Raw genomic sequence first — 23,904 nt, forward strand, 5'->3', positions numbered from 1 at the left:
CTATGATGGTTCAATGATTTAGAAAATTTCACATTATTTCACAATTACTAGAAAACAACTTAAAACGTATTCTATAGTAAGTCCCGTCGGAGCCCTTACCAATATCAGACCTCTCGGGTACGCTGCCAGTGTAAACCTCTTTGCTGAACTGAGGCTCATTATCATTGATATCGTGGAGCTTGATGGTGAACTCAGTCTCTGGCTCCAGCTTTTGACCTGTCCGTTTGTTGACCACCGTGGCTTTGAGGATGTAAAAAGCCTTTTCCTCGCGATCCAGGCGGCGGGTGGCGTGCAGGTCGCCGTTATTCTCGTCAATGACAAAGATGGTGCCAGCCCCCTCGCCAGACAGAACATACTTGATTTGACCATTGCCGTGGTCCTGGTCTGACTGGAGCTGCAGAGGGACACACACACACACACAGAGATATATATTTATGTGCCTGTTTATCATCCACTGAGTGACCATTACATAACAGACCTGAGTATTTCAGAGCTTCAGTACACTATATTTCAATGTCACTGTAGGATACAAAGACTCCTGTAGTCTGTAAACCCCTCAATATATTTTCTTAGACTTTGAGTTATTTATTTTCTTTCAGAAAATGTGACCTTCATTTGGGGTACAACCCCACATTTGATAATGTGGGGTTGTACCCCAGTCTTTAAAGAAATTGTTGGATGGATATCGAGTCCACATTTTAAGGTTTCCAGTCCTAACAGAACTAAAGATTATTCAAATGCAGCCAGTAACAGCTGAAACAGAAAACTACAGTATAATGATTCAGTACAATGTTCTAAATTTATTTTGATTTAGCCGTGTCCATTCATTGTTAGTCTACACGTGTACTTGTTAATGATTTTTGCAATCCCACTTATGTATGAGTGAAAGGACCAGTACAGGGGAAATGGAAAATGAAAATAAAGTTGCAATTTTAGGAGAAAATTTTTAATTTCAGAATTTATTCTTGAAAATGTTTGAGTTAGAGTTCTACTTTTCTGAATTGGTTTGGAATCAAGTCACCTGATAAGTAGTCATTTAGTTTGGAAGACTTGCTGAATGTGTGGCTGCTTTGTCCAACACAATATGTCATGATAGCATTCTACCTCCTCAGTGGAACGTAAGTAATCAATGAGAAATTATTAGGAATATCTCTGGACATTTTCCTGTGTTTCCTGTGCCAGTGAAACCCATGTAATTCTACCTCTCTTTCACTGGATGGACCAAACACACACAGTGTTTCAGCCTTAGTTTCCTTACATTTACTGTATGTATAGAAAGTGCTTACTGATGGATTATTGACTGAGGCAAAAGAGGATGGACAAGCCAGTGGATGATGGTGACAGGTTTATATAAGATGAAGCATAAAAAAAGCAAAGTCAAAGACACAGAAAAAAAGATGGAGAGCCAGCTCCAGTTTGAGAAACTAAACAAGAGTCTTGTGAAGGCACGGCTGAAAATGAAGAGGGAGCAACAGAAAGCAGAGTTTGTGTTGTGCCTGAAGGAGTAAACATCTATCGGATCTGCTGTGAGATCTGCTGCTTTTGCACCTGCAGCAGTAACCCGTCTCTCTCTCTCTCTCTGTCTTTGTCTGGATCTCTCAACCTCGAGTGGCTCTCTGTTCATATTTCATCCCTTCATCCCTGCTTTGCTCCTTCAAGTGAGGTGTTGGGCTGAAGCCTTTGATTATATGTGTGTGTCTGTGTGAAAGCCATTAGAGCTGAACAATATAAAGCATGTACTGTAAATCCGAGGTGTGCGGTGGCTTCTGCAGACAGACAAGAAAAGCTGAAGAACAAACCGCCCCCAACTTGACAAGCCCTCAGCCTTCGTAGGTGGGACACAGCCCCGCCCACAAGAATGATAGAAAGGGCAGATGCTTGGTAGTCACTCTTACTTCCAGAGACAATAACCTACTGTGGCCACAAGAGGACAGTAAACCACAAGATGAATGCAAGATGAACGCCAAGGCTGTAAATGAGACAGTTTTTTTGAAGCTTCTGAAATTGAATGAACTTCCTCTGACTTCCAGGCTGAGGGTTAGCTAGCTAGATAAGCTCAGTCCCAACCTATTTTTGCCCTAAAAACACAGAGATGAAAATGACATTCATTTTCTGACTGTGGGTTTGATGGGCGATCTCACACAATCAGAACGGGGCTGATTGTGATGATAGGGGATATAAGATGGACCTGAGGACTTGTCTGTTCTATAAAACCTCAGTAACAGATATCATTCTGCAGCATACAGCTGATGAAACACTGCAGCTCCACTGTGCCGTATGTGTATAGGGACTTGGCAAAGCTGTTGGTTGTATGTGGGATGAGTTCAGTCATACACCAAAGGAATCATAGATCACTTATCATGGATGAAAGGATTAACACAGCAACAACACTGGACTCATGTTTCATTCTTTCAGTAGCTTCACATGCTAAGTTCATTTTGTGAGCCTTTTTAAAAAGAGGAACAGGCTCTGCTCTGCTCTGCTCTGCCCCCCCCACAGTATGGGGTGTTATCAAAACCAATAACTCAATGACTGGGTCAGCTTCTGGGCTTTTCGGCCTACAGAACACACTTTCCTGCCCATACCAATGAACCTTGATGGGAAACAAGAGTGCTGACTCACAGCCTCTTCTCCCTCCTCCTCAAAAAAAAAAAAAAATCCAAATTTGCAGACTTGGCCTGTTGGAGTTCTGCTGGCCTGTCAATGAGAGGATTTTCCTTTCAACTTAATATCTCTGTCCCCACAGAAGTCCTGCGCTTCTGAAGCAAAAAAAAAAAAAAAAAGAAGCAAAAAAAGTCTAAAGTCTGCTTAAGCTATTGATGTTATTACAATGCAGAAAGCCTCTGAAATGCAGCTAAATTCAGCTTTTCTCGAGAGCACTGCCTGTTCCACATACTCAATACATGATCCGTCCAAACGTACTGAAGGTTGGCCTTCACCTTTCTGGGCACTGAATTTAACTGAGTTTGTGCCTTGGTGCTCTGCATGTTCTTCTGCGTAGGCTCACACTGATTTTAATTGGTTGATGCCCAAGTGCCCAGCAGATGGGAAACAGATAACAGGAGAAACCAACAGAATGTCTGAGATGTTGGGCCACCACACGCTTCAATACACCTTGGCATCTATTCCACATGGCCAGGGTCCTGGTCTCTGAAAAGCTAACTGTGAGTCCAGTTTTTTTTTGTTTTTTTTTTTACAGTGATATAAATAGTTCCTGTGTTGTGCTTGAGCTTTGTAGGGGCCATTACGATGATGTCATCAGCCAGTGCCAGAGCCTGAGAGATGGTGACAGAAAAACGATAGCAAAAATAGCGACCAGCATTCACAGTCATTGTATTTCTTTAATTTACTGCTCCTAACAAGCACTCACATAGTTTACACGTTGACTCAAACGGGCAACATGATTGATTGTAGTGCTGGACAACATCTAACACATTTTGTTTTCTCTTAAAATGTAACATTATATTTAAAAACAACAACAACAACAACAAAAAATGCACCTTTGCTCAATCCAATACACTCCCTGGTGTGTAAAGCTGTTATGGTCTGGTATGAGCGGTAAATTATGGAGGCTGAGGTGCACTTTAGGTGGATATTCCTGCGTTATTCTGGACATTACTGAGTCAATTTCCATACTTTATGACTGTTCCTCACTTGTGCTACTGTTACAGTAGCTTTAGCATTTAGCATTATTGCATAATCATCGCTCACGGCTCACGCAGCAGCTAAAATTGCCTAGTCTCGCTTTCATTTGTCAACTGTTGTGCTTGTCCATGCTGATTTGGGTTCCAGCACCCTCTCTACCTCTACTGCTCTCCAGTCTTTTTCACTATTGCAGAAATTACAGCAGATTTTAGCAGCAATGGCCCAAAAAAAAAAAAAAAAAAAAAGAATTAAAATCCTCTGTGAATGGAGTTCTATAATTGCGTGTGTGAAACAAATACTGGAATGCTGCACAAAACTGCATTAAAATGATTCCTCTGGTGGAGAATAATGGTTTTAATAAAACTTTAGTCTCTGGTTAGCTGGACTTGCTGTTTCGGTGGATGATGGATGATTCTGGGAACAACTAAACCACTCCAAACAGAATTTTGCACAACTCTGATTAGACTGAGGGGATAATTAGACTCTCCTACACTTGCACTACTTTTCAAAGACAGCAAAAAGCTATTTTTTTTTCCCTCCGGGTCTTCCTGGCTCACTGCTGATAACCCCCCACTTAACCACACACACACACATACACACACCAACACTGCAAATCAGCAGTGTGGAGGGATGGGTCACACTTCATCTGCTTGGTTCTGGTGCATGAACAGGAAGAATTGTGCCACTGAGGCATGCAGCATCAAAAACAGAGGCTGTAGCTGTGTGGTCTCAACCTGTGTCACTGAGTCCAACTTATAGATCATCCTCTGTGTCTTCACGAGGCACTGATGTGCAATGAAAACCTTATACTTTCACACAGGCAGGTCCTCCTGTTGTGTGCAGTTTTTTTCCCCCCCTCTCCACCTCTGAGAGGGAATATTTTGGAAAATTTAGCTCTAAAGCACTGGTTCTAAGTTAAAGCATCAACATGAGCAAACGGCCAAAGAAATAAATAAATAAAATGCACATTCTCGTAGCTCGTAGTCTCTGTCTTTTAAGACATCAAACTCTCAGACTTGTGGTGAAATCCTGATACGACAGAGGTGAAGGGACTGTCATATTCAGGACATGATGCTGCCATAGAACAGAGAGACCTGCTTATTCAGATCCTTCAATATGGGATTCTAATAATACTTTCTGAATGTCTGCGGTGGTGCAGGTGTCTCTTTGTCTCCTCAAAATCCACCAAACCTTATGTCATTTCAAATCAATGTCATTTGTTTACCTCAGCAGCTGAGGATAAACTCTGTTCGGTCTCTGGCTGTGTGGGCTCTGCTGCATTCACCACTCTGCTGGGTTTAGCTTCTCCACCTGATCACCAGTAATGGAGGACCAGTACGACACTACAAACATCAAGCATTTTTGGGGACATTCTTACTTTTACTTGATAGAAAAGTGTTCGAGGGAGAGCGTACTCCAAGTAGATTCTGGAACACATGTTCATCCAGCTGTTTGAAACCAGCATGTGGTTTTTTACATGGGCAAAACACCTGAGCACTCTAAAAACCTAATCATAACCACGGTACTAGAGCGCACAGCAGCGTGTTCCTGTTCTGCGGTCTATCCAAAGTAACAGGGACAGTTTTTGGAAAGAGATGTTGTTGCTGAGTTTGTTAAATGTCTTTTTTTTTTTTTTTTTTTTTTGGGATGCTGTGAACACAACATGCTGAATTTCCTTTGTACTGGGAAGCCGCCAGAAAACACAGAGACATATCTCTGCACAAGCTCTGCACATGAAACCAAAACTGATGGTTTTGGTTTCTATATCATCTATGATATGTATGTATCAGACAACTACACGTTACATATAAATAACTATGTATATTTATTGAGCTCTACATATTAAACACAGCATGTCAGATATTCTAATCATCGTCAGCTAACGGCTACAAAACCGGGATTTACACTGATACACAGCATCCATCCATTTTCTGTACAGCTTACAGTGCTGGATTACAGTTTATACTGTGAGGTGATTTACATCCATCCACCACCTTCTCAATTGAGAAATGTATTACACCACGACCCATACTGTAATTGCAGTACAAGATATGCCAATAGAGGATTGAGTATTTACCCACGCTGCAGCTTGTCCTTGATTTAAGGTTATGCTGGTCTGATGGATTTTAGACAACATTCCACATAACCACTCTTTAGCTATCAGCCCATTTCATTTATTATTGAATGACTTACACATCATATAACATCGCTACTCACTGTCTCATTTCTGTATCAAAAGTTCTGCTGCAAACGTGTCCAGCGGCGAGGGAACTACTAAGAGTTGATATTTAGCTGTGAGTGGAAGCTCAGCTTATGTGTTGGCTTTTCCTGCTTAAATCCACCTGCTGTATTTCACCTTTTCACCCTCTGCTTCTGTCTGCTTTTTTCTTCCTGCTGCCCCTCACCTCTTTGTCTTCTTATAGCTGACTTTCACTGCTCTTGTTTCTTTCCTGTTGTTCTTTTGTTCGACCTGTCCTCGTCTTCTCAAGTTTTCTTTCAACAGTACCTTTTTTTTTTTTTGGTGAATATTTTTCACATTACAAAACCTGTGCTTCCTCTGTTTCTTCCATTCTTTCCTTATTTCCTTTGCTTCCCTCCCCTTTCCCTTTCCTCCCCCCCCCTCGCTCTCTGCCCTTCTTTCCCTTTCTGCCTCCTCCCTCTCTCTTTTTTGATCCTTGCTGCCTTTTCTCTCCAGCGGTGTTCAGTCTGATTTGATCTGTCAGTCTGCAGGGCTGCAACACCTCCGTGCTTTCACCTAACGCGAGCTGACGAAGCCTGCGGACATTTCACCACAGCACATTTTCAGAGCAGAGTATGTTTTCTGGAGTCCTTATGTGTCCCACATCCACTGTCTCTGCTACCATATCTCCACCATACTGCTGTCTCTTATGATTTATCAAAATCATATTCATGCTGACAGTGGTACCATATTTATAAGCTACCACTGAAAGACTTTTTCTGTTCTTTGCTGTTTGGGACTTTATTGAAAAACCCTGCAGCAGCGGGTCTTAACATAGTGGTAAGATTCAGGTTGTGTAGTATTGAAAATATTTTTTGCCATGGTAGCTAATGGACTTCTTCTAGACATACATCATGCATCCAAACACCTCAAAGAAGAAGTAAGAACAAAGATCTTTCTGTCCGAGGGCTGTAGGACATGCACTGGAATTATGGGATGATATCCAAGAAAGTTGTGCCACTTAGTCAAATATTAAAAACTGTAATTTAATCATAGAACAGATGATGCCGCATGAGCTATCTGGGAAAATGTGATATCTTTTTTTTTTTTTTTTAGAGAAAGATCAAAGCTAGTGCTGTTGACTCCAGTAGACAGAGTTCTAATGGAGCTTATGATTTTAACCTAGAGTGTGAACCTTGGTGGTTCCACAAATATCAGTGGTGTCGGGGTCAATTCACAAAGATTGGATTTTCACTTAGGGCAAGAAATTCCATGTGTCAACCGCTGATGCGTCTACAGACTTCTACAGCACTGCTGACTCTAAAAGATCTACAGTTTCTCAGTCTTACTAAGTTCAACCATAGTGTTATAACACCATACTCACAATTCTAACAATTGAGCCAGTCAGAGGTCAGTCAACAATCCCTCATTGCACGACTACGGCAAGCGCAGCAGGTCAAGGTTGAAGCAGGAAGTCAGACTGGAAAGTGTGAAAGTAAAACCCAGACTGTGACAGATCAGAGTTATCTTTCCATCTTTTTGAAAGAACATAGTTGACTCTGCACATGAACACACCACAACACACGGGCACAAAGCCACTGGTGTTAGGTTTCTTCTCCCAGTCTGACTCCCAGACATGGAGCTGGATTTGGAGCCTGATGAACTGAGCTTAGAGCCTGCACTGTTTGTTATTTGCTGTCTGATCGGGATGATGTCAAGCAGAGTGCATCTAAAGGTGCTTGCTGTGCAGCTGTGTAACTGAATATTAATGAACTGGATCAGGAATTGAATAAACATTCTGTATCAGATGATTCTTAAATGTCTGCGCTCCATGGTATCAGGAGTAAAAACATGTTATTAATGTTTGCCTAACCATACTGCTGCCTCTGCTAAACACTTCCCTGTCCCCGGTAAACTGTGTCAAAACCATATTGTTGTCACTAAAGCACATATCTGAAGCACTCAGCAGACCCCCTGCAGCGAAGGCAACACCCCAGCAGGCGGGAAAAGTCTGCTGACTCTGTCTTGCTTCTTTCTGTGTTTACCTCAATCATGGCAAACTCTTGTTTGTTTCAAAGCTTACTTTGTTTTTGTGCTGTCAGACAGCAGGCTTCATACGGAGCAGCACAATACCTCCCGGCATCTGGCTACTGATCAAACAGCACAGCACCAACTATCATCTCTGTGTTCTAACTTCACTAATGGGACCTACAAGTGAGAATCTCCTCTAGATATTAAACACAGCAGCAAGTTAGATGGAAAAATCCCCACATGACCCCAATATCTCCATGCAAGGTAAATGAACATTATACACTTCATCACAAGTGGAATGATACATCATCAAACAGCTTGTTTAATGTACAGCTTCACCGAGGGCCTCAGCTGCGAATGAAGGGATCAAACCTTTCTTGGCCCTGAGGGTCTTAAACAAGACTGACTCTGTAAATATGTTTTCTTCTTCTCCTGTCTTCATTCAGTTTGGAAGAGGTTTGTATGAGGTACGTGTATGTTGTTTGTGTATGTTGATAGATGCCAGACATTCAACATTACAGTCATTAATTAGCACGGTGGCACTGTCGCAGAACAAGCAGTGGCTTCGGTCGTAGGTTATGCACAGCATGTGCAAAAAAAAAAAAACTTTCTTCAACTTAAGAGTTGCAAGAAGTGCAGATAAAAATAAAATGAAATAAAATAAATAAAAAAACCCAACATAAAGCACCTCAGTAAGGTGTTGTGGAAGTGAGACCTCTTGCCCTGTATGGCAGCATCTGAATTTTTTATGTCTGTGCTCTTATTTATTGTAGCCCTTTTGGTCATTGTGAAGAACACGTGCCCCAGACACAGATGCTGGAGCTGCATGAACTCATTCACTTCTAGCCCTTTTCCACCTCAGGAACTTAATAAAACATGAGCATAAGGTGCAGCCACTGTCACAGTTTTTGCTTGTGTTCACACCGACTAGAGAGACGAACAATAACGGTATCAGTTCCACTTCTTCCTCGTTTGCGCTTTTTAATTATGCCAGTGTTCAGCGTGGTGGTTTGTAAAATGAAGTGGGAAAAAATCAGAAAGTAGGACAGAAGATTCAACGTTTTTAAAAGTTTTTCTGTTTGTGGAAAACACAAGTTACGGCCTGATAAACTCCTGCATTAAGATTTACATATCTATTTATATATATAGCTTGGGCGAGAGATATCAACAGGACGGCATTAATAGTCATTACATATGTACAGACATCTCTCTGCAGGCGAGGTGAGAAAACTCTACACCCTCCTGATAAATTCACTCCACTTTGCACTTTCTATGCTGCCATTTTCCTCCCATCAGCACCCCCCCCCCCCCCCCCCCCCCCTCCCCCCAAAGTGCAGTCGCTGGGCAGCTAACACCAACACAAATCTTTACAGTTTGGATGAGCTAAAATATCACACCGTAACAATTTTAGAGCTCCATTATTTGAGCTGTGAAAGCCTCTAACAGTGACAGTCTGAGGAAACAGAGCTGCAGCAGTGTTTCACTCTCACTGCTCCACAGCATCAACAGACCTCCGATGATCAAGAGACACCTAAAACACAATGTTGTACAGTGTGTTATGATGCTCAGTGCGCTCCACGCTGTGATGGTGAGCCGGACTTAAAGCTGTATGTAGAATGTCTGTGTAATTATATCATCCTTTAAACGATCTCTCACGCCAAACCTGAAAATCATTGACCGTTGTCTGTACCAGTACCATAAGTAAAGAAGAGTCACAAAACCGACTGACTCAGTAAAGTCCGTTACACAGCAATATCTGTCTTAAGTTTGCTAACGTTAGCTAACATTAGCCACAGTAAGCAACCTGTCCTGGCCCTTAACCAGAACCGCTGAGGTTAATGAACCACGCAGTTCACCTTTTCATGTGTAAGAGACTTATTTCTTCTTTCAAAAGTTACATTATCTCGCTTCAAAATATTCTTTCTTTTTTCTTGTTTTTATGTATTTGCATGTTGGTTCCCCAAACCCAGCAGCTTAGTGTGTAAATCTTCACATGAAAACTGTATTAAATGGTAGATGCTCCCCTTGTAAGGATCATCAGCAGTGGTAATTCATTAAGCTCGCAGGCACAGAAAGTCATGAGCAAAATGTGTAAAGAGTGATTAACCTTAGCATAAATTCATATTAATAAAGCCAGTAATGTAGGAAAGAAGAACAAACATGTCTGATGAGTGTCTTTCCAACTAATCAGGGGAATTATATTTGACAACATGTGCCACTGTGCACAGCTCTTACCTTTCCAATGTACTGATAGTCACTGCCGGTGTACTCTTCCTGCAGGAAAAACTGGTTCCACATCCAGCCTCGTCTCACTCTTTTGAGCAGCTTCTCTCCTCTGACCGTTGCTCGAGTTCCCTCTCCATCTACTGTCTCTCTCCCCCGTCCACTCAAAGACAATGCATCCAGGGACATGCCAAGACAGAGACAGATGATGCCCGGTAAGATAGTCCTCATTTTCCTGGAGGAAGTGCAGGATCTAACAGGTCACAAATGTTCTATCTTCCCAGCTGGATCACCTTGAAATGGGAGGTGGATCTACCAGTCATAGTCCTTCACGTTTTGACTGACTGGAGAAGGAGGCTGTAAGAGAGAGAGAGAGAGAGAGAGAGAGAGAGAGAGAGAGAGAGAGAGAGAGAGAGAGAGAGAGAGAGAGAGAGAGAGAGAGAGAGAGGAACAGAGAAGAGGTCCAGATTTAATAAGACTGCATTGTGAAGAGGGTCTATGGATTTCTTGGCACCTGAACTGCTTTATGTAGGAGTGCAGAGTCTTCATCTTATTGATTTGTAAATGTATGCAAATCAAGTTGTGGTGAATAGGAAAAAAAAACACAACTTAAAAGACCATATCGATCTCTGATGTGACCATAGAAGCGTTCCCTGAAATAGCATCACAGAAGCAGGAGATACGCCACAGATAAAAATCCTGGTTCAAAAATACAAACTACTTACTTTATGACTTTATGACATACTTATAAAAATTCACATAACGTTAATCCATTAAAAAATGGAAGTTATGTCAGCTTGATACTCTAAAATACTTCTTCCGCTAACGGTCCAGTTGCTTCTACTCTGCAGCTTTTTATTTATTTATTTATTTTTTTTTCTGAAAACAGAGAGAACAATGATTGGCAGACTGGTGTGCATGACTTGACTCTTGTTCCACTGATGGAATTAGTGCTGTGGACCTGTGCATCATATTGAATGTAGAAGAAGCGTTGAGTCTGCATCAACAGGAATAAAGGCCTGGCTGAAATAACATCCTGTGTTTGTGATTGACACAGAAGCGTTGTGATGTGGATCATTTTATTTATGCTGAATATCTGGTGTTTACACTTCTGACCAGCACTATTTAACTGCTTTGAATTTCACTGCATGTGGTCGAACAGCCTAAGGAACGGAGAATTAATATGATTTCTAATGAAATGATATATGCATCACAATGTATAATTTGATCCCAATTCCCCAAAAAGTAACAGTAAATCAAACAGCCTAAGCACCCTGGAGGAACTAGTCCAGTCCAGAACTGGATCCAGTTGTAGAAAGAGCCCCTCATCCCCTCATAAACTCAGCCATTTTTAGTTCACATGGCTGAATCTTCTCTTTCGCTCTGACAATGTTGAATATTCCAATTTACCTTCGTCGCTTCTCTGAAAACAGAGATTTATTTTTCCCCTGGCATAAAGGGGCCAACCCATAAATGCACTCCACACTCCCACCGCCCGGCTGTACAATTATTAGTAACACACGGAGAAAGATGTTTAACAAAAGCAGTAAGAGTCAGACTATCATTTCACATTAACGCAACAAAGACAGAAATCCAGTGAAAGGACCTGAGAGAGGCAGGGATAACGGCAGCGCCGCGGAGCGTTACTGAAACCAGCGAGAGGATACTGACAAGGTTAAAAAATATGAAAGATAAGTGGCATGTAATCTTCACTATCTGTGACTGCTGAAGGTTGAGGCTTGAAAAGGCCTTTTATCAAGATGTGTGTTTACATAGTGAGAGGAGTGAATTATTCATGAATGTACTTTCACTGATGTTATATGTAATGATGAAGGTAGGACTAAATACCTCCTTTCTGTCTCGGGCATGTCTCAGGAACTAAAGCTCCCTGTGCTGTCCTTCACCTTCCGTCTCTGCTTATTAGCTACAGTTTCATACCTTTTTTCTTTAAAGCAGTATTGATGATTTTTTTTTTTCATTGATTTTGGTTCATTTAAGTGATTGTGAATTAGGACTTTTTGAAAAAAAAAAACTGAGGTTCAGGTGCAGTTAAATCTCGATTTTTACCGACTTATTGGTTCGACCAGGCAGAAAGGTTTTAGGCTCGTTTACAGAACGTTCTCCCCTTTCACCCGTCCGTCATGAGGAACAAAGCTTTCACCGGGAACAACCTGTTCACAGGAAATAACGTTTCATCTTAACAGTGTTGTGAAGTGTGTGTCTGTAGCTGTGAGAACGACAGAAAGGCCTTAAACCTGCAGTAAAGGCATATGTAAATATATCCTCCTCTCTGTCTCTCCTGCCTGCATCATTTCACAGAGACAAATGGTTTTGGCTTTAAATAAACATTTCCCTCAAAAATCAGATTGACCACTGAATTAATGGTTGCAGCATCGGAAAAAAAAAAAAAAAAAAACGAAAACAAACGAAACAAAAACAGCATCCAAATACTGCCTTTGTGCACTTAAAAACAGCACTGGATCAATAAATCCATACACATTCATGTTGAAGGATATGGAAGAAACGCTTACACAGCAATTACAACACTGAAAGGAAATGTGCTTTTATCTTCCCACACAGAGCTCTGTCAGTGTCTTGCTGCAACAGAGCAAAAAATAATGTTCTTTTTTATCTGAGCTACTTTCCATACAAATACAACCCATTGCATTCTGTTGACACGGCTTGGAAACACTTTGTTCCCCACCAGATCCGTGTCACATTTTTTGGGATTGAGAGAGAGAAAGACTTGTAGGGTGAGGCGGTTCTTCTGCTCTGAGGCTGCTCATCAGGGCCAAACAGACATGATCTTGAACGGACTGATTAAAATGACTGAGCGACTAATCAAATAATTGCGCTTGTTGTGCACTGGCTTCGCGGTGCTTGATTTGAAGGATAATCCAGCACATCAGTTCACATTTTCAGCACTAGGGTGCAGCCCTGATATGCAACTGTGGATTTCAAACACAACTCACCACAACATGACGGTGGTGACTGTGGTGAGTCAGCGGCAAAGGCTGAAGCAGTGCTGCTCCTGTATTACAATGAAAACACCTTATTACTATCCATTAAAGCAAACACCACAATTATTCTTGTATCCTGCATTATAAAGACATTGAATCTTGACAAAGTTGGAGTGAACTAAACCAGGACATTAAACTCACACTCTAACAGTAGCTCACCTACTAGCAGCAAGTCACTGCTGTTCTTTCAGCTTCAAACGGATGAATCACAAAGCGTTGCCGCTCATTCTTTCCCTGTCTCTTGGCCTTCCTTGCCTCCATCTTGGCCCGTGGCTCTACTCCATTAGTCCCATTAAGCTGGCGCTTTATGAAAAGGCTTTAATTGAATCAGATGAAGAACACACAGGAGACTGATTGATTGTGGCTGGACGCCTTCACTCCGTTTTTAACGAGCCTCACCGCAGCATTGTGGGGCCGTGAAGGAGGCTGCAGCCTTTAAGTTTTCCGGTTTGAAGCGATTTTCCCCCCATTGCCTAGTTACTGTAGAGAGCGGTTTGTTTTTTTTTTCTTTAGTGTCACCAAAATGCTCTTTAAAAGCTGCTGCTGTACTGGCCTGAGTCCAAGCCCTCACAGCAGATTAACTCTCACGTCTGCCGATAATTCATTTTCAAATCCAGTCTTCTTTGTTTATCGGTGTAATCAGTGTAACTCACTGATGACATAAACAACCACCTCTGACATTTTTCTTTTTCCACGGTCTTAGTTGTGTGCGTATTACATTTTTTCAGCAGCCAAACAGCAGTTGCATGCATCTGCAGTGTCTGCGAGGAAAGCCTTGACGTACAGTTTGTGTGAAATGCTCGATACTTTTCCATCACAAAGCAGTTGGACTTCAAAGGAAAAATAAAAATATCTAAAGTTGGCCATTGTAAAGGACTGAACCACATATACTTTACTGTACTTTTTTTTTACCAAAGTGTTTTATATTTGAGAATGTACCAGTCTTTCCTGAAAGACATGAAAAAATGTATCAGGTAAGTAGTAGTAGTGGCTTATATAATTCATCACACTGTTACTGCCACTTTTTTTAAAAAACATCATTTCTTTTAACAAGGCGGATGAAAAAGCAGATATGTCTTCAAAAACTATTCATGCTTACACATAGTGGAAAACAGAGATTCACAGAAGTGGAGTCTGTGGGCTAGAGAGCAGCAGCTACACCAGAAGATCTGATTATGTCCTGCAACGCTGCTCGTTCCCCATCAGGCTAATTGCGTGCGATTATCAGACTGGTTACGAGATTGGAAAGTTTCCAAAATAATCTGCTACGCTTCCTCTTTTATCCAGAGGAGCTTTTCAACATGTTGACAGGGCGTCGCTGCACAAATATCAATGGAACTCTCCACAGTTATTTAAATCTATCAGCAGTTGATCTTGAGCACCATCTGCTCAAAATGGGTTTAGCGGCACAAATGCAGCCATTGCAGTAACTGAAAGCAAACAAAGCAGACGAGATGTAACGCTGTGAGAAATTGTAGTTTGGAGTAAGAATGTTACCAATAGGAGATACTGCACCTACCACCGCATTAGACTTGATGATTTCAAATGAACATCGGTGTTAGCATATTGAGCTTTGCATCTCTTCCTGGGCTCAGACTGAAAACAGCCCTGTGCTAAAGCTGTGCAGGTTGGCTGCATTGTGCTTATGTGTTCTTTGAGATACCAGTGAGATATGAAATATCTGGTGGTACCAAACCAAGTACTCAGACACTGATTTTGGTGTGTAGTTTAGTGAGAGAGATCACCTGCTGCTGCACTACACTGCACAGCAGAAGCGCACGCATGAATACTTCAGGGAAAAAAATCTTAGCATTCCAGAGCAAGTGCCATGTTTTCCCAGCAAAGGCAACCAAGCAAGTGACGTGTTGGTCTAAACTGTTGTTGGAAACATTTGTAGAAATATCTGAGCAAAATCAGAATAACTCTACAACTTCTTTTGAATGACGTGTCCAAGGCAAAGGCCTAACGAGCCTTTCCACCACAATGAGACAAAAGACAGTGCTACAGTGTGATGAGATGGTGACTTCCAGCTCAGGCACAGCACAGAAAAAAGAAAAAAACTCCACTATTTAATTACGTGGAGACGCGAGCTGGAACATCTGGAACAGCAATCACTGAATCACAGCTAGGCTCCGTAGGCTGTAGCCAACACAATACACCTGCAACGCCATGGCCTTTTCAACTATACAGGCTTATAAATAGGAGGCATGTATGAGTTGATAGGCCCCAAATCATAGTGAGACTGTTATTAAAGCAGATAGGATTCACACAACAGTTTTGCCCAGTTTAGAACAGCATCCTAGGCCAGCGTGGTATTTCCTCTCTAATCTTCCCTCCTTTGTCTTTACAAACAGTGATAAATGTTCATGACCTTCAGGTGACAATCAGAGCACCTCTCCTCCTCTGTTCCCTCCATCTCCTTACTTCTCCTGATGCATGGCTGTGCTAGTGTGTGTGCCTGTGCATGTGTGTTTGTGTGTGTATGTGTTGCCACCTTGCAGACAGCCACTGAGACCTCTGACAACTCCCAGAGGACCAATTAGAGGTGAAAAAAGGAGAATGTCAGCCACCGAGCAGCTTGTGCGTACGTGTGTGTGTGTGTGTGCGCGTGTGTGTGACAAGTACAAACTCAGCCACCCCTTTCCATCAGAATAGACCAGCCATCTGAAGGCAGCCAACAGCATCCACACCGCCTGTCCAGTTTTAACTCACACACTGTCTCTGCCTCAGAACCACACACACACACACACACACACACACACACACGCTGACAAACACACACTCACAGAGCCGTCAGATAGTCCAGTCCCTGGTAGTTGGGGGGTGTGAAGTCTCATTATGAATAAACCATAAACGAGGTGCTGGAGCTGCACCTTGACTTTAGACACTTCACTACAAGTTTTTAAAGAGTGAACTTTTTCTGCAACTTTTTTTTTGTGATCCACACGACATCGCCATGAATCATTCTCTTTAATACAGACCAGACATTAGGAACACAGAGTGTCACTGAGCTGCTCAGTCAGTCAGCTGGTCAGTTGGCCAGGAACAGTCAATACATGCACGTTTTCCTAATCCACTTAGCAGTCAGTCGGTCTGTCTGTCTGTCTGTCTGTCTGTCTGTCTGTCTGTCTGTCTGTCAGTCAGTCATCTTGTTAGATATTCCGTGTGAGGGAACATGCACAAAGAACCCAGTCAGTCAGTAACCCAGTTTTTGGCTTGGTGTATGTAAACATCATAACTGGGTTATGATTATGAGAAACCCAGATAACTCATTTAAAATAAGTCACACTGGCAAGGAAGCATCTTCTTGCTTTTGCTTCCTGCATCCTGTGTTACATCCTGTACTACAAGTATTATTAATACTGAGAGAAACATTTATCCTGTGTGGAGACAAGGGGTGGACAATGGGGATGAATTTTCTATCACAGTATATTTAATTTTAATTACAGAATAATATTCTGTATTTCATGATAGTAAATTCTTGGGATATGTCACAAATCAAAGTACTTCATCATACTGATGCAAAAATCATATTAAAAAAAAAATCTAATGCTGCCATAAACGACTCTTGCTCAGTGATTAATGTAAGTTAAAACATTACTTTGGAGTTCCTTTAGATGAAAAGCCCACTGTCAGAGGGGCAGGATGTTATAGTCTTTCAGATGGGGATAACACACACACACACACAAACACACACACACACACACTATCTGTACAAAGAAAAGGTGAGGAAGTAGGTGTATCAAGAAGAAAAAAAGAGCTTTAAAGAGCTCTCACACCTGGCTAAGTGGGCATGATTGTCGGTTTCAGAGGGTTACGAAAATTGCTCAACGCCACGAAGGTATTGGGAGAGGTGGCGTCAGACACTGCTCAAAAATCCCACTAGCACTTCTGATCCCATAAGAGTTTACAGTCACGCTAGCAAGGTGCTAAATGAAAGGTCAGGGGATAGCTAATTAGGATTCATCCTCCTGGGACCATGACAGTCTTTATAAAAATGTCAATGCAGTCCATGCAACAGTTGTTCAGATTTCACTCTGGACCACAGTGGTAGCCTGAAGGAACAAGCGACCAAGTGAACAATGCCACACCATTACTGTCGCTAAAAAATAAGATTGTGTAAAGTCGTTCAGAGTTAGACACTGAAAGGTTGTGGTATACAGACTGTTAGCTATTTCTTATTCATGTTTGCTGCAGAATATTATTGTGTATCATTGTAAAATGCAGAATTTCAACCTTATTGAATTCTCTAAGTGATATTCACTGTGATTCAAATCTGAGGACCGTGGACAAAAAGTCAGCGCTCTCTGCTCGGCCTTGGACTACACACTGATATAATACAGCTGCTACTTTAACACTGAAGGAGCATTTCACCAATTATCTTCTGACCATTCATCTTCTTACAGGGACACAGATTTCTTTGTTACACTTACAGTAGGGTTTTGCTCTCTCAAAGAGTTTGTCGTGATATACTAGTGGACACTTAAGGTCAGTCTGATACTGGGTGGAAGTGACTTGTCTCTGATGTGTGTGCTGCGCTGCCCCCCTGACTAACTGTGGATTTAGCTGCAGTAGATTTTCAGCTCTTGAGCATGAGAACAATCTGGGCCTACGCTGTTTTCTAAGTTGTTTTAAAACAGTTATGAACAACTGTAGAATATTTTTCAAAGAAAGTCATTCAGATTTCAGCTTTTCTTAAATGTCTTCCAAAATCTTAGCCAAGTGAGTATAAACTGGCTAGAAATGCAGCACATGAAAAGACCACAACCTACAATGTGTCGGTCCATCTGGCAATACCTTCTGACTGCCCTGCCCTCTCAGTGGCACTCAGCCCTCAGCTCACTGGTTCCTACTGAAGACATGAATCTTTAAAAACTACTCAGAAATTTCATGAAACACTGTAGATTTTAGAAAGGTTTACTTTCACAGGAGGAAGTAACGTATTTAACCATGGATCAATACACATTTGGTGTCCTACTCACTATTTATAGCATAAGGACGAAAGGATAATTGCAATAAAAACAAAACAACAGAAGTATACCACATAGCTTGCCTCATCCTTTAAGCATTAGCTTTGATCAATACCAATGAAATCCAACTTTTAAGAAGACTCTGGGGCCCAACAGTAGCTAGCAGCTAAGCTAAAAAAGATAAGTGAAAGATAACTGCTGCAATTTGGCACATTTTGTAACAGATAAACTCACATCTCATTAACTCTACTCTCAAATTTTACCATTTGCCTAATGCTGAGATAAAACCTTTTGGTGTGAAATCATGTGTTAATTAGCAGACAGACCTGTGTATAGCAAGAATTATGATGCTATTGTCTAAATACAATATTCTTCCGTGATTGAGCTGTCAGTGTTTAAATGATCACTTCCCAGAAAAACACTACGTTTTACTTTAGTTGTTTGGTTGAAACAGCAAAATGTTGAAATGCTATCAGCTGTTGATGTTTAACCAATGACCTTCAATATGGCAGCACATCACATCATATTAAGCCCCATTAGAAGCAAGCCATCACTGCTCAGGTAAGGTAAAAGCAAAATGCTACATGATGTTTACTGATTTAATCGAGGTAATATTGGTTGGTATACACATCTACAGCCAAGCTGTTTTTGTTCATTAAGACTGCTGATGGCATTTTTGGGAATATGGTCCTGGTGTATACAGCTAAAACAGGAAAAGAAGGAGAGGGCAAAGCAACTGCATATGCTGTTGACATATATGTTGACATACTTCAGTGTCCTCAGAGAAATTGACTGGACTAGTCCATTTCATACAAATACTGAGGAGGTGTGATTGATTCATTTCCGATGGTTACCGGGAAACCACCCATTTCTATTCCTGTGGTCAGCCTCAGAGTGCTCAGTTCAAGTGCTTGGTGAAGGAAATAGCTTCTGTAAACACGTATCTACTACCCAACCTCTGTCTTCTTAGAACCACAGCTACATCAGCTATTCAGCGTTCACTGTGCCCGGGTAGTCACCTCAACACCCACCCAGACAGGCTTTACAGTCCTTTTGTTGTAAAGCAGAGATCAATAACACCAACACCTGAATATACACCCAAACACACACACACAGGAGCAGTAATCTTTGTGTATGAAGAGCAGCTAGTGTGTAGACAGTGTGTGGTCCGCAGGCCATCACATAGTGTCCTGACTCTGTTCTCAACACTCCTGCTGTGATCAAGACTCTTATTACCATCACTCGTGGTCTCTGATGCTTCAAAATACTACAAAGAATACAAAATCAACATATCTGTTCTTTTGAACAAAAACCAAAAACCAAACCAAAAAGTTTCAAATGAAAATAACATGATGGGTCCACACATCTGACAGAAATACTTTTTTCAGCCTCAAATTTGTCTCCTTTACACGCTTTGCCAAAGATGTTGAACGGGACTGAGCAAACACCTTCAACTGATTAAGTTGAACCTAACCTTAACCTTAGCCAAAGGTCAGCTCACATTAATGTGAAGCTTCAGCAGTTTCAGATGGACTAAACAAAGGGGTATTATTCAGCATTAAAATTGCTATTTCTCTCTATTGTCATGCAATCGTTTTTGGGGTGAAGAAATATATAAAAAATATAAAATATAAAAAAATTTAAACTCAAACTGTATATTTCTTTTTTGTAAGATTAAAGACTTGAACTCAAGAATTACAACGAAGTGCTTGGTTTGGGGATTGTACATTACATTTAACTTCCCCACCTCTGATTAAGAGCTGGGAACAGATGCTTCACTAAACTCTTCAACAGGATGCATCCAGATCTAACCAATATATCTATGCAAAAACACTGTTTATCCATAGAAATCATGATAATACTTTAAGCTCATACAGTTACTATCTTAGAAAAGTAAAAAGTAGATTTTCTTTATCCACCTCCGGCCTTTTTAACCTATTATATTCTTTAGGAATATGGAGTTGCGTCCAAACCATAGGCTGACTGCATCGTTAATTAATTTTGGCACATCAGAGCAAACAAAGAAAAACAGCTCCACACTGAAAAACACTATCGCCAGCTTCAAAGTAATATCAAGAAGGTGTAGAAGTCTCATTTGTGTTGCACTGTTGCTTTTCACCTGAAGGTATTTTCTGCTAAAGTCTGTAGCACTAACACAGGTTTGACGTATCACTGGATGCACCTCAGAAATGACCACTGTTGATTCCATTATGTAGAAGAAATCGTGTTTAATATGTGGGGGAAATTACATTAAAACTATTTTTTTTAATGACACTGTAAAATATCACTTAGAAAGTTACAAAGCAGAGCATTAAACAAGTGAATTCACCTATTTGATGTTACTGAGAACAGAGAGAAAGAGAAAAGTGCCTCATTGTTTTTAGCACTGAATGTTCACGCAGACCATTATGTCATTAAAGCATCAGTGCACACAGGCAGCCAAAGACAGTCCTGAGAAATGGCACACTGGTAATTTATATTCATTGACTTTTTATGATATGCTTCTGCTTTGACCAGCGTCACTGACTGTTCACTACAGCATTTATTTGAATAAATGGCTTCATTTCATGCAAGTAGAAATACTGCCGCTGATTTGAATCCTCTCTGCCTCTGACTCCGTGTTTAGATTCAGTGGTGGTGGTCTGATAGGCTGCTGAACGAGCGTCATTTTACATCAGAGTAACACAGCCATACAAAGAAATTGCCCTATAATCATTGTCATTTTACTAAATACACGGTCAGAACTTATTTCAGACGCAGATTCTTACGAAATACTTCTAAAAACAGTTTGAACAGATTGAACTGTCAGCACAGACTGAAGTCTAAATCTGCACAATGTTCAGAATGGTCTAACACCACATTCCTATTTGACTCAGAGGCAAATAGCCTTGACTTCTCTCATTAAGTGCATGCTAAGTCATACACAGATCCACCTCCATGTACAGAAGACAAGCTTCAATATCGTGTGTGTGGCTGTGTTAGTGGCGGTGTTAATCTTTGGATGGTCCAAAGCTTTTAGCTGCCCAACAGCATTGTACTCATAATCTCTATTGATGGAACTGATGGAAATCAAACCATAAGCAAATGTTGTAGATGTGTTATCCCCAGTAAAAAGCCTTCCACAGCACATGAATGCACAGCCCTGAGTGTCGGCTGAGGACCTGGAACAGACTATTGAATCCAAAAGTAAAGGCTGCATGGCATTCTGGTCTACTTACTTTCTATTACAGACCACAACCAGTCTCAGAGTATGATCATTGATTGTTGGTATTAACGTGGACTTAATTCTAAGTACATTTGCTTTGGCTCTGTTCTTAACCTTAGACACATTTCTAGTGGTAAAATAATCATTTGTAAAGTCCTGACAGCCAAAGCATAAACTGCCCATCCATTTCAATGCTTTCAGACCTTACAAACAAACTCCATTTCACAATTACTGAGTCCATTGTGCTCCAGGGGACACTCAGGGCTTTAGAAATGGTTTTTATACCTTTGCCCTGATCTATGCTTATCACAGTTTTATCACAGAGGTCTACAGAGAGTTCATTAGCCGTCAAAGCCTCTGAAAATGAGAGATTTCAGTTTTGGAATTTCAAGAAATTTGCAAAAATTCTTATTGAGTTAGGATTGTTGGGCAAAATGACAATCCAATTAAAATTAAATCTACAACATAATAAAGAGTGCAAAACGTGAAGTGGTCTGAATGCTTTCTGAAGCTACTGTATATAGGTAACTGTTTGCTAACATCATCACACGGTACATAACAACATATATGTACTATGCTGTACCATGTCAAACGCAGATTGTTGCACTGCCCCCATGTGGCCAGAAAAATCTGTTACTATTGCTTTCAGGGAAAAAAAAATCCACCCAATGTGTCTCTGAAGTCTGCCTCTTCCTGGTATTTCAAGCTGCCAGTCAAAACGCTGCTGATGACCCAAGTGGCCAAAAAAAAAAAAAAAAAAAAAAAAGAAAGAAAAGAAAATCAATACATGCAGCTTTAAAACTCTGTTAGATCCTAACTTCAAAGCTTCAAATCAGCTGTATTACCAAGCATTTATATGTGAGATGATTACTCAAGTCACTCAACTGCAGCTTTTAGACATATGGTAGCTTTGAACACACATCTCCTTCATTTAGATACTGTTAGAGAAAGGGCACTGTTCAACAAAACCACGTCTCCATGGCACTGTGAGTTCAGCCCACGTTTTGAGGTCACTCAGTGTTTTTAGGAAATCAATGAACTAGTTCATAGGGTTGCTCACAGTGTGTCAGTGGGGTTAGTGACTGGATCAGTCAACTGTCACTTACACCTCGTTTCGAGGCAGCTACTGGGATGGTCATTAAGATGGGTCTGAATGTGGTTTTATTTAGCACTGTTTGTAATTAGCGGCTCTACCCAAAGCACACAGCATGACACTATTAGCATCATCTTAAAAACCTTCAGACCCTCCATTTCCCTGCCTGTCCCCTCGGGTGCAAACATGGGACGGGCGTGTGGGGGTGGGGCTGTACATGCAAAAGCTCTCAACTGTGTGTGTGTGTGTGTGTGTGTGTCTATATAATGTCCTACATAAATGGTATATAGTGTAGTACTTTGGACAATACAGGGTGAATGGATATTAAGATCTTTATGGCATGCAAACTAAATGACATCCAAGCTTTGATGTGAATGGCACATAAACATTTGATCTAAAGTCAGCTTTTAGTGGAGTGTAATGGTTCACAGGAACTGACAAAGCACACAACGGGACACGCACGTTGTGGGTCATGTAATCCCTGCCCCTTATGCTTGACCCCAAACACACACACATATATACAAAACGCACTCACTGGGTGACCCATTCCCAGCAATTACAAAGTCCCAACCAGCCTAATCCCCCATGCAACCTGAGCTGCTTTAATCTTAACAAAGGGGAGATAATAGATGTTGAAATGTGTGTGTGTGTGTGTGTGAGAGAGAGAGAGATTTGAATAGTTTTGCTATCCATCCAAGACCCAGTTCACATTTTACACTTTTGCAGAGAGTAAAGTAGACTCATTATGTCTCAGTATATATATTTTGGGTTTTATGTAAACACAGCAAAGGTCTTCAGCAGGATATATATCAGTTTTTCTGTGTGTGTGTGTGTGTGTGTGTGTGTGTTTGTGAGAGCTCTGATGACTGCTGCCATGTGCATCAACAACAATTAGTGATGGATAGTGTTGTTGGTACCAGATGGTACTTTAGGATTTACAGTGTTACGTAACGGCAGAGGGTTGGGGGGGGTCAGCAGGACTGACGAGGATGAGAGACCTGACACATCATCAGCAGCTTTTATCACACACCAACAGAAGACCCAAAACACAGCGGGGGCACAGTCTCAAAATCATTGACCTGAAACCCTGTGAGGTGACGTCACAGCATATTCCTCTGGTGGGGTGGAGCGCACTTTCTCTGGACGGATCAAAGGGGAACTTTTGGATCTCACTAGGGCTGCAACTAATTAATCAATCAATTGGTTTTTTTTTGTCATTAATCAATAAAAAAAACCCTAACCTTTAATACTATTGTCAAATTTTAATTTGTTGAGGACACGACCTTTGTGTCCTGAGTGGCATCTTCAGGTAGCTTGCTTCACCCAAACAACAGTCTAGTGAAACAAAGACGAGCAACCAAGAAGGTGGAAGCAGCAGCTCCGGCTCTGGATGTTACTCTAACATGTTCTCAGACCAGTGGTCACACCGACACCAGAATTAAACTAAACAAACCAGATTGAAGTCGACCTCAAATAGTGGCAGCAAGTGGGGATCTGAATGAAGATCTTGTATGTAAACACTTGTAGATACAAGAAAC

The 23,904-nt window shown here is 41.2% G+C and overlaps 1 protein-coding gene across 1 annotated transcript in view; it reads right to left on the reverse strand.

Moving 5' to 3' along the window:
• LOC121193154 (cadherin-6-like) overlaps positions 1-23,904 on the reverse strand; it is a 70,977-nt gene that overhangs the window by 32,448 nt on the left and 14,625 nt on the right. The window contains exons 2-3 of the mRNA XM_041055336.1: positions 10,091-10,435; positions 100-394 (exon numbers count right to left, since the gene is read on the reverse strand). Of these exons, the coding sequence (XP_040911270.1) occupies positions 100-394; positions 10,091-10,309 (514 nt within the window). The 5' untranslated portion in view covers positions 10,310-10,435. The remainder of the gene's footprint in view (positions 1-99; positions 395-10,090; positions 10,436-23,904) is intronic.

The sequence above is a fragment of the Toxotes jaculatrix genome, chromosome 14 (assembly GCF_017976425.1).
Source record: "Toxotes jaculatrix isolate fToxJac2 chromosome 14, fToxJac2.pri, whole genome shotgun sequence".
In the NCBI taxonomy this organism is placed as follows: Eukaryota; Metazoa; Chordata; class Actinopteri; family Toxotidae; genus Toxotes; species Toxotes jaculatrix.